Source organism: Rattus norvegicus, chromosome Y (assembly GCF_021556685.1).
Source record: "Rattus norvegicus strain SHRSP/BbbUtx chromosome Y, alternate assembly SHRSP_T2T, whole genome shotgun sequence".
Taxonomy (NCBI): Eukaryota; Metazoa; Chordata; class Mammalia; order Rodentia; family Muridae; genus Rattus; species Rattus norvegicus.
Genome location: NC_141555.1, coordinates 55,183,603 through 55,196,843, shown reverse-complemented (window position 1 = coordinate 55,196,843; position 13,241 = coordinate 55,183,603). Strand labels below are relative to the sequence as shown.

The 13,241-nt window shown below is 42.4% G+C and overlaps 1 protein-coding gene across 4 annotated transcripts; it reads left to right on the top strand.

Moving 5' to 3' along the window:
• Window positions 1–2,994: 2,994 nt before the first annotated feature.
• Window positions 2,995–5,270, top strand: LOC134484319 (Y-linked testis-specific protein 1-like). 4 transcript variants are annotated; one of them, XM_087601344.1, is made up of 3 exons: window positions 2,995–3,187; window positions 4,287–5,114; window positions 5,194–5,270. In XM_087601344.1, exon 2 carries the CDS (start codon window positions 4,319–4,321, stop codon window positions 5,111–5,113), a length of 795 nt encoding a protein of 264 aa, XP_087457470.1. In that variant the 5' UTR covers window positions 2,995–3,187; window positions 4,287–4,318; the 3' UTR covers window position 5,114; window positions 5,194–5,270. The 4 variants fall into 4 exon arrangements, with proteins under 4 accessions (XP_087457470.1, XP_087457468.1, XP_087457471.1 ...); XM_087601342.1 differs by having other exon boundaries at window positions 4,242–5,114; XM_087601345.1 differs by having other exon boundaries at window positions 3,010–3,056.
• Window positions 5,271–13,241: the final 7,971 nt, after the last annotated feature.

The following is a 13,241-nucleotide window of genomic DNA, read 5'->3' as shown; positions in this document are numbered from 1 at the left end:
TGAGGCATGTTCATGCTTTTATGGACAAACAGAATGGCACTGATTGGCTAGTGTATAATGACACAGATTCTGTATTATTATGATTCAGAAACCTGTAAATACAAGATGAAGAGACCATCGGCAGAGGAAGGAGTTCTTGTGAAATGTTGTCACCACAGAAGGGATCCAGGGGGCTAGGAATAAAAGAGAGGGAGCCAAACTCCTTTTTCATAATTTAACCTTTTTCCACAATAGCATCATTAATGGATCTTTATTTGTAGGTTGCATCCCTCTTAACCTAATCAATTCTTCACAACTACATTCCCACTGGGGATTAATCTTCATAAAATAAATGTTGGGTGATCACATTCAAACCAGAGATGATGGTGAATATTTGGAAATCTATAGTGGGGGTGGGTATTATTCTTCCCACGTGGTGTACCCTTAAGATCTCTAACTACCTCCTTCCCCACGGTAGCCTCACTGAATGACATGAATTCCGGGTTATTAATGAGGTACAGAAACCAAAGCTCATTGCCATATCCTGTCACAAGTATCAAGCTCGCAACAGCAAGAGCCCAGTGGGAAGGAAAATATGAATAATCTTTATGGTATCTCTAAAGCATAAACCCCCAATTTAATCAAAACATTGTTTTAGACTCAGCTCTCTTATATCGATATTCTTTAAATGTACAAGTCAGTGGGCTTGCATGTGACTCCTAGTACAGGTTTATACTGTACATTAGCCATCTTCTTTCTCACAACTCACCACCATTTCCACCTGCACACACACACACACTCACACACACACACACTCACACACACACACACACACACACATACACACACACACACCTTGCTGCTCCCCTTCCTTTTTCTAAATGCCCAATTTCACATAATATCCCTTATTAAAATCTAAATTTTGCAATCATCTGTTTGAGTCTGGCTTGTTTCACTTAATATACTGTATTTTACAGTTCCATCCATTTTTCTGAGAACAAAACCCTTTGCTCTTACACATAGATGAAAATCACATCAATGTATATCAACTTTTTTAAGCCATTCATCCAGTGATCAACAGCTAAGGTTATTCCAATGGCTTGTCTATTGCACACAGTGTGGCAATCAGAATGAATGTGCAGGGGTCCTGGTTAGTTTTTATTGTCAGTTTGACTCAACCTGGGAAAAAGGAGCCTCAGCTGAAGAATTGCCTCCATCAGAACGTCCTTTGGCACATTTGTAAGGATTCTTTTTTGATGGTTGATGTAGAAGGGTCTAGCCCACTATACATAGTGTCATCCCCTATGAAGGTGGCCCTGGGTTGTATGAGAAGGAGAGAAAGCTGAGTAGGTCATGGATAGCAATCCAGTACTCAGCATTTCTAAGTTGTCTCTGCTTCCTTTCCTGCCTCTAGAGTCCTGCCTGAGTTCCTGCCCGTACTTTGCTCAGTAACAGACTGGTACTTAGAAGCCTAGAGTGTGAAAATTTTCCTCCTCAAGTTTATGGCTATGATGAGATTATTCTTCTTGTTGCCTACTTGTTCTTCACTTTTTTGAAAGTTCTGTCTGTTTAATGTTCTTAAAATGATGATATCACATGTTTTCTCATGGGCTCTCTGTCTCTCACCGTGTCTCTCTCTGTCTCTGTCTCTGTCTCTCTCTGTATTTGTGTGTTTGAGTGTGTATATGTGTATGTTTGTGTGTGTGTTTGTGTGTGCATGTGTGTGTGTTTGTGTGTGTATGTATGTGTGTGTGTTTGTGTTTCTATGAGTGTTTCTGTGTGTATGTGCGTATGTTTGTGTATGTGTGTGTGTGTGTGTGTGTGTGTGTGTGTGTGTGTGTGTGTGTGTGTGCTTTCCAGGGTTAAAAAAAATCCCCAATGCTTTAAATCTCTGCAGGTGCCTAGAGAAGGAAGATTAAGGGGAGAGAGGGGGGGAATTCATGTCATTTGAGTTAACCCCACATTGAGGTCAGCCACATAGTCGACCAACAGTCACATAATGGCAGAGTAGTCATAAGAGCAGAGAGAGAGTAAAACTCAAAGTGTGAAAGAAAATGTGCTTAAAACTACGATAGAAGGAGAAAAAGAAGACGGTGCACTTAGAAAATTGGACAGATTTTAAAAAGCTGACATAAGTTGTTAAGCTCTAAGTACATTTAAAAAATTATAATGTTAAAGTGGAAGGGAATTATTGGGAAGAGGGAAGGGATGGTCAGAGTGTAGTGGGGACAGGGGAGGGTTCTAAAAAGAATCCTTTTGAAGATCTGAAGAACTATGTGACACAAACAATTAAAGTGGCCTGTAATTTACAGGTAAATTCCATACTTACCTGGATCCAGTATTCTGTCTACCCATATTTCAAAAACAAAATTACCTCATCTATTTCATCCTGTTTTACTGCATTTGATCTAATAAATTCCTTGTAATCAGAAGTGCTGATAAATTTTAAAGACATTTAAAATATGACTGGTCGATATTGGGTTTGTGATAAGTTTATTCCGACTTTGGAAGCAGGTCCAGGAGCTAATTTTTCCTCGCTCTTTGCAAAGAATCCATAATTCATGATTGCCATTGTCTTCAATACAAGGTATTTAATCTTGTCAAATTCCAGCTTTGTTTCAATAAAAATGGCCCTCCTCTAATTGTGGGTTTTGATAGAGCTAATTTTGTTGTTCTATCCTGTGTGCTGCCTCGGAAAGAGAGCCTAGCAATATTTCTGATACGGAGAATAACTTAAAGTTAACCAAAGAAAACATAGGAGCTGGGAAAATAACCACCAAGGATGTTGGTGACTCAGAAACCAAAGAGTTTTTCAGAAAAATAAAAAGCATGAAAAGAGCTACTTGGGCAGACTGTGACTCGAGTCATCAGAATATTTGGGTGGGGACTTTATTTTGGTTCACCAGGAGGCTACATGAGAAGCTAAAACCTAGATGCTGGAAGTTTCTAAGCGTAACTAGGGAAGGAACTGGCCTGAGAGGGGTTCTATGACGTAAGCAGAGCCTGGATGATGTCACAGAGCACAAGGGCGGAGGTTGCGCATCTCTTCCACTTGGAGGCGCTAGACTACTTTGAAGGTGGGTTCACTATCTTTGGAGCGGGGTGTGAAAGCTAGTTCAGCTCCTGAACCCCACAACTGTTCAACAACCTATTGGTGCCTGACCGGTTTCAGAAGACAGAATCTGGACGACTAGGACATTTTCTTTTGGTAAATACGTTTATGAAGATAACTGGGACCCTTGTAGCACAGAAAGCTAAAAGTTTTCCCTCGTACAGCAAGTAACCTTACGTTCTAATGTCTTCCACGTTTGAGAGCTAGGCAGATGGTCTAGGCTAGTCAGTCTCCGGAGTTTATTATTCTTTGCTAACAATATCTAATTCAAAATTCTACTAAAATGCCAAAGCTCCTCTCTGTGCCTGTGTATTTTTGGAGAAAATATTTCTCTTTTTTTTTTTTTTTTTTTTTTTTTTTTTTTTTTTTTTTTTTTAATGGAGCTGAGGAACCCAGGGCCCTGTGCTTGCTACGCAACTGCTCTACCACTGAGTTAAATCCCAACCCCAGTAGATATTATTTCTAAAAGGCTATTGTTGCCTACACAAAAGACTCTTGTTGCGGTCGAAAATGCAACAGCTTCGGGGAATAAACCTGGGGCTGGGTCAGGATGCACAGTAGAGAAGGCCAGTGGACTGCTGTGCTTTGTCTCTGGGCAGATACTTGTGGATGTTGCCAAATAGCTCATAGTTAGAGGGTAGAGAAGGGGTGTGGCCACCCTTCTGGCTCCTTTGCTATCCTTTCTCTGTTCTGCTTGCTTAAAGTGGGGACAAGGATACTTAATCCCACACTGACCTAGCCATTCAAGGAGATGTTCCTCAGCATAGGCAAAGTGCCTCGGGCTGAAGAAATATGTCTAAATATGTTATTCTGAGCTGTAGAGAACCATTTTTTCATTTTCCTTTGAACTTTAGATTTTGATTTATGAGATTGGGTTTTTCTGTGGGTAGTTTTGTCTATCCTGGAACTAATTCTGTAAACCAGCCTGGCCTTGATCTCACAGAGGTCTGCTTCCCTCTGCTTCTGGAGTGCTGAAATTAAAGGTGTGCTCCACCATTGCCCAGCACTTCTTTGAACTTCTGATTATGACAGCATTAGATTCAGATGCTCAAACCTGTTTACCATCGCCTTCCTCACCTGCTCCAAAGTTCTCATAGAGAAGAGCCTTGGTCCAGCACCCTCCCCAACCCCACCCCCATTGTTATTGCAGGTACTCATATGACAGAGGTACCAGCTTTGTCTCTGGTTTAAGCAGGTGAGCTCTTCAAACCCAGGCCATGGGAAAGTATGAAGCCTGAACGCAGAACAATAGCCACAAGACAGTGGACCAGGAGTACCGTGGCCTACCACACTAGGTCTACAGCCAAGAAGAAGAGGGTGTCTGTGAGGAGGATGAGCACACCATCCTTCCAGAAGCGGAAGAGGAAGAGGCCTTCTCCCCAGTCCCTGGGGAACATTGTGGGGTGCAGAATTTCACACGGATGGAAGGAAGGTGATGAGCCCGTCACCCAATGGAAGGCCATAGTTCTAGATCAACTGCCAACAAATCCCTCTCTCTATCTGGTCAAGTATGATGGAGTTGATTGTGTCTATGGACTGGCACTTCACAGTGATGAGAGGATTTTAAAGCTTAAGGTCTTGACTCACAAAGTTGTGTTTCCTCAAGTGAAAGACGCCCAACTCGCAAGTGCCATGGTTGGCCGTGCTGTGGAGCATAAATTTGAGGGCAAACATGGCTCTAAGGACAACTGGAGGGGGGTGGTCCTAGCCCAGGTGCCAATCATGAAGGACTGGTTTTACATCACCTATGAGAAAGATCCAGTCCTATATATCTATCAACTCCTGGATGATTACACAGAAGGTAATCTCCGTATCATTCCAGAGATTTCGCCAGCAGAGGTGAAGTCAGAAGTTGGCAGCGACATCTTAACAGGTCAATGTGTGCAGTTCACCAGAAGTGACGGGTCCAAAAAGATCGGCAAAGTCATTTACCAAGTTCTAGCCAAGCCTTCCGTGTACTTCATCAAGTTTGATGGCGACGTCCACATCTATGTCTATAATCTGATGGAAAAGATCCATTAAGGTGAAATTCACAAAGTGAGGGGACATATATGGGGAATTTATAGGATTGGGGTGAAAATGTTTGTTTTTCTGTGTTTCAGATACCCAATGGCCTTTGACATCCCCAGTATCTTTTCCAGTGGAATTTGTTTTTGCTCTAAAAATTAAAATGTGTGATGTGATGTGTTGTGTATGCACACTTTTGTGGAGGAGACTGGCTGTGGTGGATGGAACATTGAGAGGAAGCCGGAAAGTTCAAGGCTGTGAACAGTAAGTCTAACGTCACATACACTGAAACAAACAGTACTGAGCTAGTCTGGTCTTTAGGGAGAGGAAAAAACTGGAGATAAGGCTTAGAGGAGCAGGGATGGCACAGGGGAAAAAAAAGATGGATGTTTAGGAAGCAGTGGAGAGGGGCCAAAAATAGATAGACTCTCTGAGGGGAAGTTTGAGGGAGAAACAGATAGTTGGCGAAAGAGTGGCAGGTAACAGAGAGGTGGTCTTGGAACCCAAGGGGAAACCCAATAAACTGATCCAAGCAGACTCAGAATCAGAGAAGATCAGGGATTGTTTGACTAACAAAACCTAATGAAACCTGTTTCACATATGTAGATGTATTATTTTTATTTATCTAGGTAGGGCAAGGAATGAATACAGGAGACCACAGTGACAAGAATAGTCAGGTCCCCTGGAGCTGAAATTAAAGGTGGTTGGGAGCCATCGGACATGAGCTCAAAGAACAAATCCCAGTCCTCTTTCAAAGCAGATGAGCTCTTAATCCATTGGTTATCTCTGAAGGCCCCTAAAGTCATCTTTTTAAATAAATCCAACCTTCACATGCAGAGAAGAGACCAGGATGAGGGTAAGAAAGAATAAATTGATGGTGATGTGGAAGAAAGACTAAAGAACACATGTGGGAGTTGAGGATACTGAGGGACGAAGGAATTCCAAGATGGAGTTCTCAAAAAGTGAAGCAGGAGACCCAGGAAGAACAGAAAGGGTCTCGAATGACTTGAACTTGGGCCACATCCATATTGGTCTCTTTGCTTCCTTAAAGAACAGCCAAGCTATCACTACAGAGGGTGGATGTGAGGTGGTGGCTTCCCCAGAGGACATTTTGACGAGGATAACTCAAGAATAGTGAATGCCAAATTAAGTTTATATCTATCGATTCCTGAAAGTGCCATAAAGCCCATTATTTTGTATGATCAGTAAAAAGAAATTTAAAAAAGAACATGAGGATGCCATGAGCTTATGTCAGGTATTACGTGGATCCTTTGTTTAGCTTCCCTGAGCACTGTTAGACTCTGTTGGATCCTGTAATATTTTTGAGGTCTCTTCTGAATGCCCCTAGATGACCACAAAGGGCTCCTGCACTGGCTTATCTTGCCTGACTCTCCTTCGACTGGATGGCTTCCTACAGACCTCTGGGCCCTTTTACCTTATCTAGCCCCAGGAAGTTCCCATCTTTTACTCACATGAAAGCTTATCCTCAGAAAACTCTTGATGGTGCATCCAATGCAGAGGTGCTGATCTCTCCTATGCCATTTGCCGTGACATTAAAATGCTTTGCGGTTCCTGACCACGTAGCTCTCTCCTCCTGAGAAGCTCCTGTGCACTACATGGGGACTCTCTGAGCCACATCTACACTCCAAGTGTTTCTTTGTAGGCAACCTTACCTTCTACTCATTCATTGCTGTTTCTTCTCTCAAGAATAAGTTTCTCATTGTAGGACTTGAAAATATTTTCTATCTTTGATTAATTCTGCTGTTTGGAATTTTTATACTGGCTGGTTGTCTACCAGTTTCATTTCTGCGAAAAGACACCATGACCAATGCAACTTATAAGGGATAAAATTTTCTGGGGGGGGGTTCTATTTTTTTCAGAGTTGGGGATCATACCCAGGGCCTTGGGCTTCCTTGGCAAGCGCTCTACAACTGAGGTAAATCCCAAACCCCAAGGGACAACATTTAATTAGGGCAGGCTTTCAGGTTCAGAAGTTCAGCCTATTTTCATCAAGGCAGGAATCATGGAAGCGTCTAGGCAGACATGTTGTTGGAGAAGCATATCACCCCCACAGTGATATGCTTCCTCCAACAACACCACACCTACTCCCACAAGGCCACACCTCCTACTTGTGCCACACTTACCATGGGAAAATCACATTCTAAACACCACCCTGATTTTATGCCAACTTGAAACAAGCTAGAGTCATCAGAGAAGAGGGCGCCTCATTTGAGAACATGCCTGTATAAGATCCAAATGTAGGGCATTTTCTTAGTGATTTGTGGGGGAGGGCCCAGCCCACTGTGAGCGGCCCCATTCCTAGGCTGGTGGTCCGGGTTCTATAAGAAAGCAAGCTAAGCAAGACATGAGGAGCAAGACAGTAAGCAGTGCCACTCCATAGCCTCTGCCTCAGTTCCTGCCTCCAGAATCCTGCCTGTTTGAGTTCCTGTCCCAACTTCCTTTGGTGATGAGCAGCAATGTAGAAGTGTAAGCTGAATAAAACTTCTCTCCCTAAATTGCTCTTTTGGTCACGATGTTTCCTTACACCAATAGGAACCCTAAGTAAGACAATGTCTTATAGAAACAGTGTATCTAGTAGAGCCACAGACTCTTACCTCATAACCACAAATAAAAGGTATAGACACTTTGTTTTAATTTAAAGGTAAGGGTTGCTCATGTACTGATCTGTGAAGTTCTAGTTTGCTTCCTTCTCTCGGTGATGAATGTCATGATCAAAACTACCTTGCGTAGGAAAGGGTTATTTGCCTTACAGGTTAGAGACCATCACTGAGGGAAACCAGAACAGGAGCTTGAAGCGGTAACAAGGACACTGTTTGTTGGCTTGCCCCCTGTCTCAGTCATTGTTCTGTTGCTGTGAAGAGACACCATGGTCAGGGCAACTGCTATAAATGAAATTATGTAATTGGAGGATAAATTACAATTTCAGAAGTCTGGTCCATCATAATGGCAGGGAGCAGAACACTGGAGAAATAAAGAACTACTGCTTTGTAAGCAGAGAGAGAGAGCGAGAGAGAGAGAGAGAGAGAGAGAGAGAGAGAGAGAGAGAGAGAGAGAGAGAGAGAGAGAGAGAGAAATTCTGGGAAAGCACTGGGCTCTTGAAAAATCAAACACCACCCTTGTCAACACACCCACTTCCTCCAATGAGGCCACACGTCTTAATGCTTCTAATCCTTGAAAATTTTGTCACTCCCTGTTAACTAAATATTCAAATATATCACTGTGGGAGCCTTTCTTATTCAAACCGCCACACTCCCCATGTCTTGCTCCATTACTATTTCTTACAGCCTAAAAGGCTATTCCTTTTATACATGACTACTGATGAACTTTCCCACAATGGTGGGCCCTTCCACAATAATCATTAATCAAGAAAATGTTCCATAGACTTACCCAAAGACTAACTATTGGAGGCAGTTCTTGAATTGTTCTCTCGTCTAAGTTGACTCCAGATTGTCAAATTGGGGGAAAAAAAGAGAGAGAGAGAGAGAGACCCAGCACCGTAATGTTTCTCTTACTCCATGTTACATACTCACCAGAGACACTCTCTTCTCTCAGTGTATAGACCCACTTCCCTGTATGGTAGAACTGAAGAGTAACTACTGTCACCAACATGAATACTTGAGTATATATGACAAGAAATGAATACATTCTACAGCTCAAAACGCCAAGCAAAAGCATTTTAGTGTGTGCTACACTTACTGGGAGACTGTCAGTCACTAGCCATTTAATGGCTCACAGTAGACCACAGAACCAAAAAGTAACAACCTACATATCATCTCCTCTCAGCAGGAGACAAAACCCTTTCTCAAAACCCATGAATATATCTGTACGCTTAGATTTTTTCAAAACCTACTTTATTTAGGGTTCTAAAACACTTCAAACACCCTTCTAGCCCACCAACCAGAGGTAAGAGAGAGAGAAAGTTGATAGGAAAAGGTTGAGAGTTGTTGTCCTATTTAGAAGTAATTCTTTGGGGTAACTCCAATCTTCATTGTGCAGTACTGTCCAATAGGAGATGCAAAAAATGAATCAGTAGCAGTGCTTTGATCTGGCAGAGACCACAAGTCTCTAAGAAACCAAAAGAAGCAGCAGAAGCATTCAGAATCAGCCCGAATAGCTCAGGTTCTTTTGTGCATTTATCATTGCGGAAGGAAGACTATCGAAGAACATTGAAGCCTTGCTGGTGTAGCAATGTAAAAATGTCATCTCCCTGTCTGTGGGATTTCATTTATGTTCTTCATAAACATCCTGTCCCATTCAAGCGTGTGCTCCAGCGAAATATCATATGCCTTCTCATGTGTCTGCTTCAGCAAAATATCCTCTACTAACATAGCTTCCAGAAAAACATCCTGTGACAAATGTGAGTTTCCAAAGAAACTAAATTTTTTCCACTTCATCTAGTCTTATCTCCCACTTGGCCATGACATCTCAAAACATATTATGGCAGTCTTGCAAGGCTCCTAGGCCTCAGCTCCATCACCAACTGGAGCTTCTGCAACTGAACTCCGTGAAACTCATCCCCTTTTATGAGCACAACCTTCAGTTATCCCCGCAAACATTGTGTTCTCTCCATCTTTGCTCTCAGCCAATAGCTGTCCAACTAACAGCCAACTAGGCTGTGACCAGAAAAACCCTCATCAAGAAAGCCAATGAATTTGACATGATTTTTTTTTCCCTGATGGAACGGAGTGTTCTGCTTGTATGGTTAACCTGGTGTCTGAGTCATCTGTAATAAAACCCACTACTATTAAGTTCAAAATCACAGGAACTATGACAAATAGCAAATCACACGACAAGCATCATTGTTGTCCAAGCCTTTTCTGCAGCCTTATTGAAGTATAATGTACATACTTAAAAATCCATTTATTTTAAGTGTGTATTTTAATGATTTTATAGCAAAATTTATAGCTTCCTTCCCTTTTTTAATACTCATTTCCCACTATTTCATACGATATCGAAGTCTATTAAAAACACAGAAGTGAAGTCAGGAGAACAACAAGAGGAGGAAGCAGGAGGTTCTTGATTTGCTAAGACAACAGATACATTGGCAGAATCGTCTGGATAAAACCACTTGGGATACATTGGTTCTTCTCTTAGAGTGAAGCCTCCAGAAAAAGAGTTTAAAGGATTAAGTCATGGGTCCTCCTACATCATATCCAGACATGACCTGGTATGGTCAGCATCACTTTGGCCACTTTCATGTTAATCCCATTCATCACTCTTACAAGTTGCCTAGCAACTCACATAGTTAACAAACATATTTGGTTCATGGTTTCATAGGTTTCAGTCCATGGTCACATGATCATGAAAGGGTCACGATAGAGCTCAACTGCTAATCCCACTGGCATCCAGGAAGCATCAACACAGGAAGAGACCAAGAACAAAAAACACCCTCCAAGACATGTCGCAAATGACTAAATTCCTTAATTTCCTATCTCCCAGTTTCCTGCCACCTTCATACACATCCATCAACAGATGAACTCATTGATTACAGCACACAGGGTCCAATTGCTTTTCATAGTCCCACCTTTGAACATTGTACTGGGACAATGTGTATCTTAAACCCATAGGGTAGGGCCAGAAGGTTGTGTCAGAGGTCTAAACTTCACCTCACATTAGAAACAGCTGGGTAGGTTTCTCAAAATCTCCTATTTCTTTCTGGTACTGAGCTACACCATGTCTGCATTGCAGCATTTTGTCTGCAATCAATTGTAAAGATGCCCCCCACCATGTGTTGGTTTGAATGTAAAATGGGACATCACTAATATAGACACACAAGTATATACACAGACTCAAAGTGAGAGGCAAAAAGGGAAGGAGTTGAGTCTTAGGAACCCACAAGGAAGAGGGAGTGGAAATATAAGATACAGATGTTATCGAGACCCAGAACAAAGCATTGTCTTCTATACAAGACAGGACCACTAGCGTCAGCCCTAGCTGACAGGAAAGGGAGAGTCAGTTTTCTACAAACATAAAGATGGTGATAAGTTGGGCAGGCTCCAGTGGCTTGCCCAATGCCCATGAATTTATGGGCAGCATAAATGACTTTAGTGGGTTATTACAGAGGGGAGAAAGAGAGCCTGAATTTGGGAAAAGGAATTAGGTGTATATGGAACTGGGAGGAGTTGGGAAGAGAAGTGAGAAGTAAATTCTATCATTATATAATGTACAAAGTTCTCAAGGAACTAATAAAAGTGGTTTTTAAAATACCATATCTGTACTGAACACATACAAACCCTATTTCTTTACATCTCCTAAATAACAGCCCCTCATACAAACTCATACTTGATTCTTTCAATAAATCTACCTGTAACTCATGTGTTTGTTGATATTAGGATTAAAACACAAATTGGATATCTCGACTTAAGAGTTTAACGTGTGTGAATAGCTGCCAGTGGAAAGACTTGTCCTTGGATTTCTCAAAAGGCATGAAAAAGCCACCGTGGAGTTACTGAATTTTGTTTCAAAGACTTTAGCTCCTTGTCTGCAGGGATGCAGAGCCTCAAAGGAAGGGCATGGGACCTCCTAAGAGGTAGCATCCAACAACTGAGGCCACAGAGAGAGGTAGCCTTTCTCAGAATATGGAGATAGGAGAGCTAAAAATTAATGCAACATATCGATCAAATCGCTGTAATAAAACGACGGCAGTCAGTTCACAGAGCGAAGGAGCTGTCAGCGACTCGGCCAAGAACTAAGAGAATTTGAAAAGATAATAACAACACAGAGTTCACAGAAGGCACTATAGACTCATGGGGTCTTCGATTTAATCCCATGTACTGTGGGCAGAGAAAACAATCCAAACCAGAGATCCCTCTTGCTCAGCCCAACCGAAAGCTGTGCCGTGCCGCGGATGTCCCACGTCAAGGTCTCAACCTAGATGTTGGACGCCGTTGAGAAACCGGAACTAGTTCATTTAAGTGCAGACACCGGAAATGGCTCAAGTCTGCACCTTCATTGGAAGGAGAAAAAATAAGTCACACAGCATAGGAAGTAATCCTTGTCAGGGTCTGTATGAGGTCGGAAGTATACGGCGCCCTGATCAATCAGTAAGCACTGCCTACACGTGTCCGTGAGCCCACACAAATGAGGAAATCATTTTTAAATTTAAACACAATTTCTAATAACTAGTAACTTTTAAGTGTCCAGTGTTAGCACAAGCTTCCAGATTATGTGGTTTCTCAGGCAGAACAACGCCGCAAAAGAAGTGAGTTTGAAACTTTGGAGGTTCCCACTATATGACAGCAAACTAAGAAAAGCATGGAGGGAAGGAGAAGGGGAGGGGGAGCGGTAAGGGGAGGGGGAGGGGGAGAGAGGGAGACAGAGACAGACACAGAAAGGGAGACAGACACAGAGACATACACACAGACACACACATGCAGAGATATACACGAAGACACACTCAGCCCAATTGAGGATTTATAGAAAGATAGCCATCAAAGGACCCGAATATTTGGTGCAAAATTAGGTGAGCTGTGTGGAGGAATGAGTGCCAACCAAATTTTGTAAGTTCTGCAGCCACCTGCATGTTTCCGCACCCCCTTAGCTGTCGGGGTATCGCATACATGGCTGTCACTCCTGCTTTCTTCATTTGTATTTTACTTTAAATCTCCCTTCTCCCCTGTTCAATGTGGCCAGCGGTTTTCCATGTGGAAGGACTTCACAATGCACTGTGTTGAGGGAGGCAGGGAAAACAATTTCAAAATAGGCTCAGTGCTAGGGCAAACAGTACAAACAATCCATACTTCACCTCCCAAGGAGGGGCTCAAAGAATACAGAGGCTCTGGCTGGAGCACAGAGCCAAGCTTACAAAGTTAGGGCCCACAGCATCACTGGGAACCAACCAGCAGCTCTCACTCAGCCCTCCATGCTAATGACTCATTCTCATCTCTTGAGACCAGAGGAAGACGCATTTGGAAGATCTTCTCCCTAAAAATGAGGCTTTTATGGAAACTCTTACGAAACATAAGAACAATTTTTAATAGGAAAGCACACACACAGTAAAAAAAAAATAAATGGCAGATTCGACAGCCTTTTCTGTGATACCATCATGTACACACACACACACACACACACACACACACACACACACACACCAGAAGAATAGACCTACATAAAGGATATATTT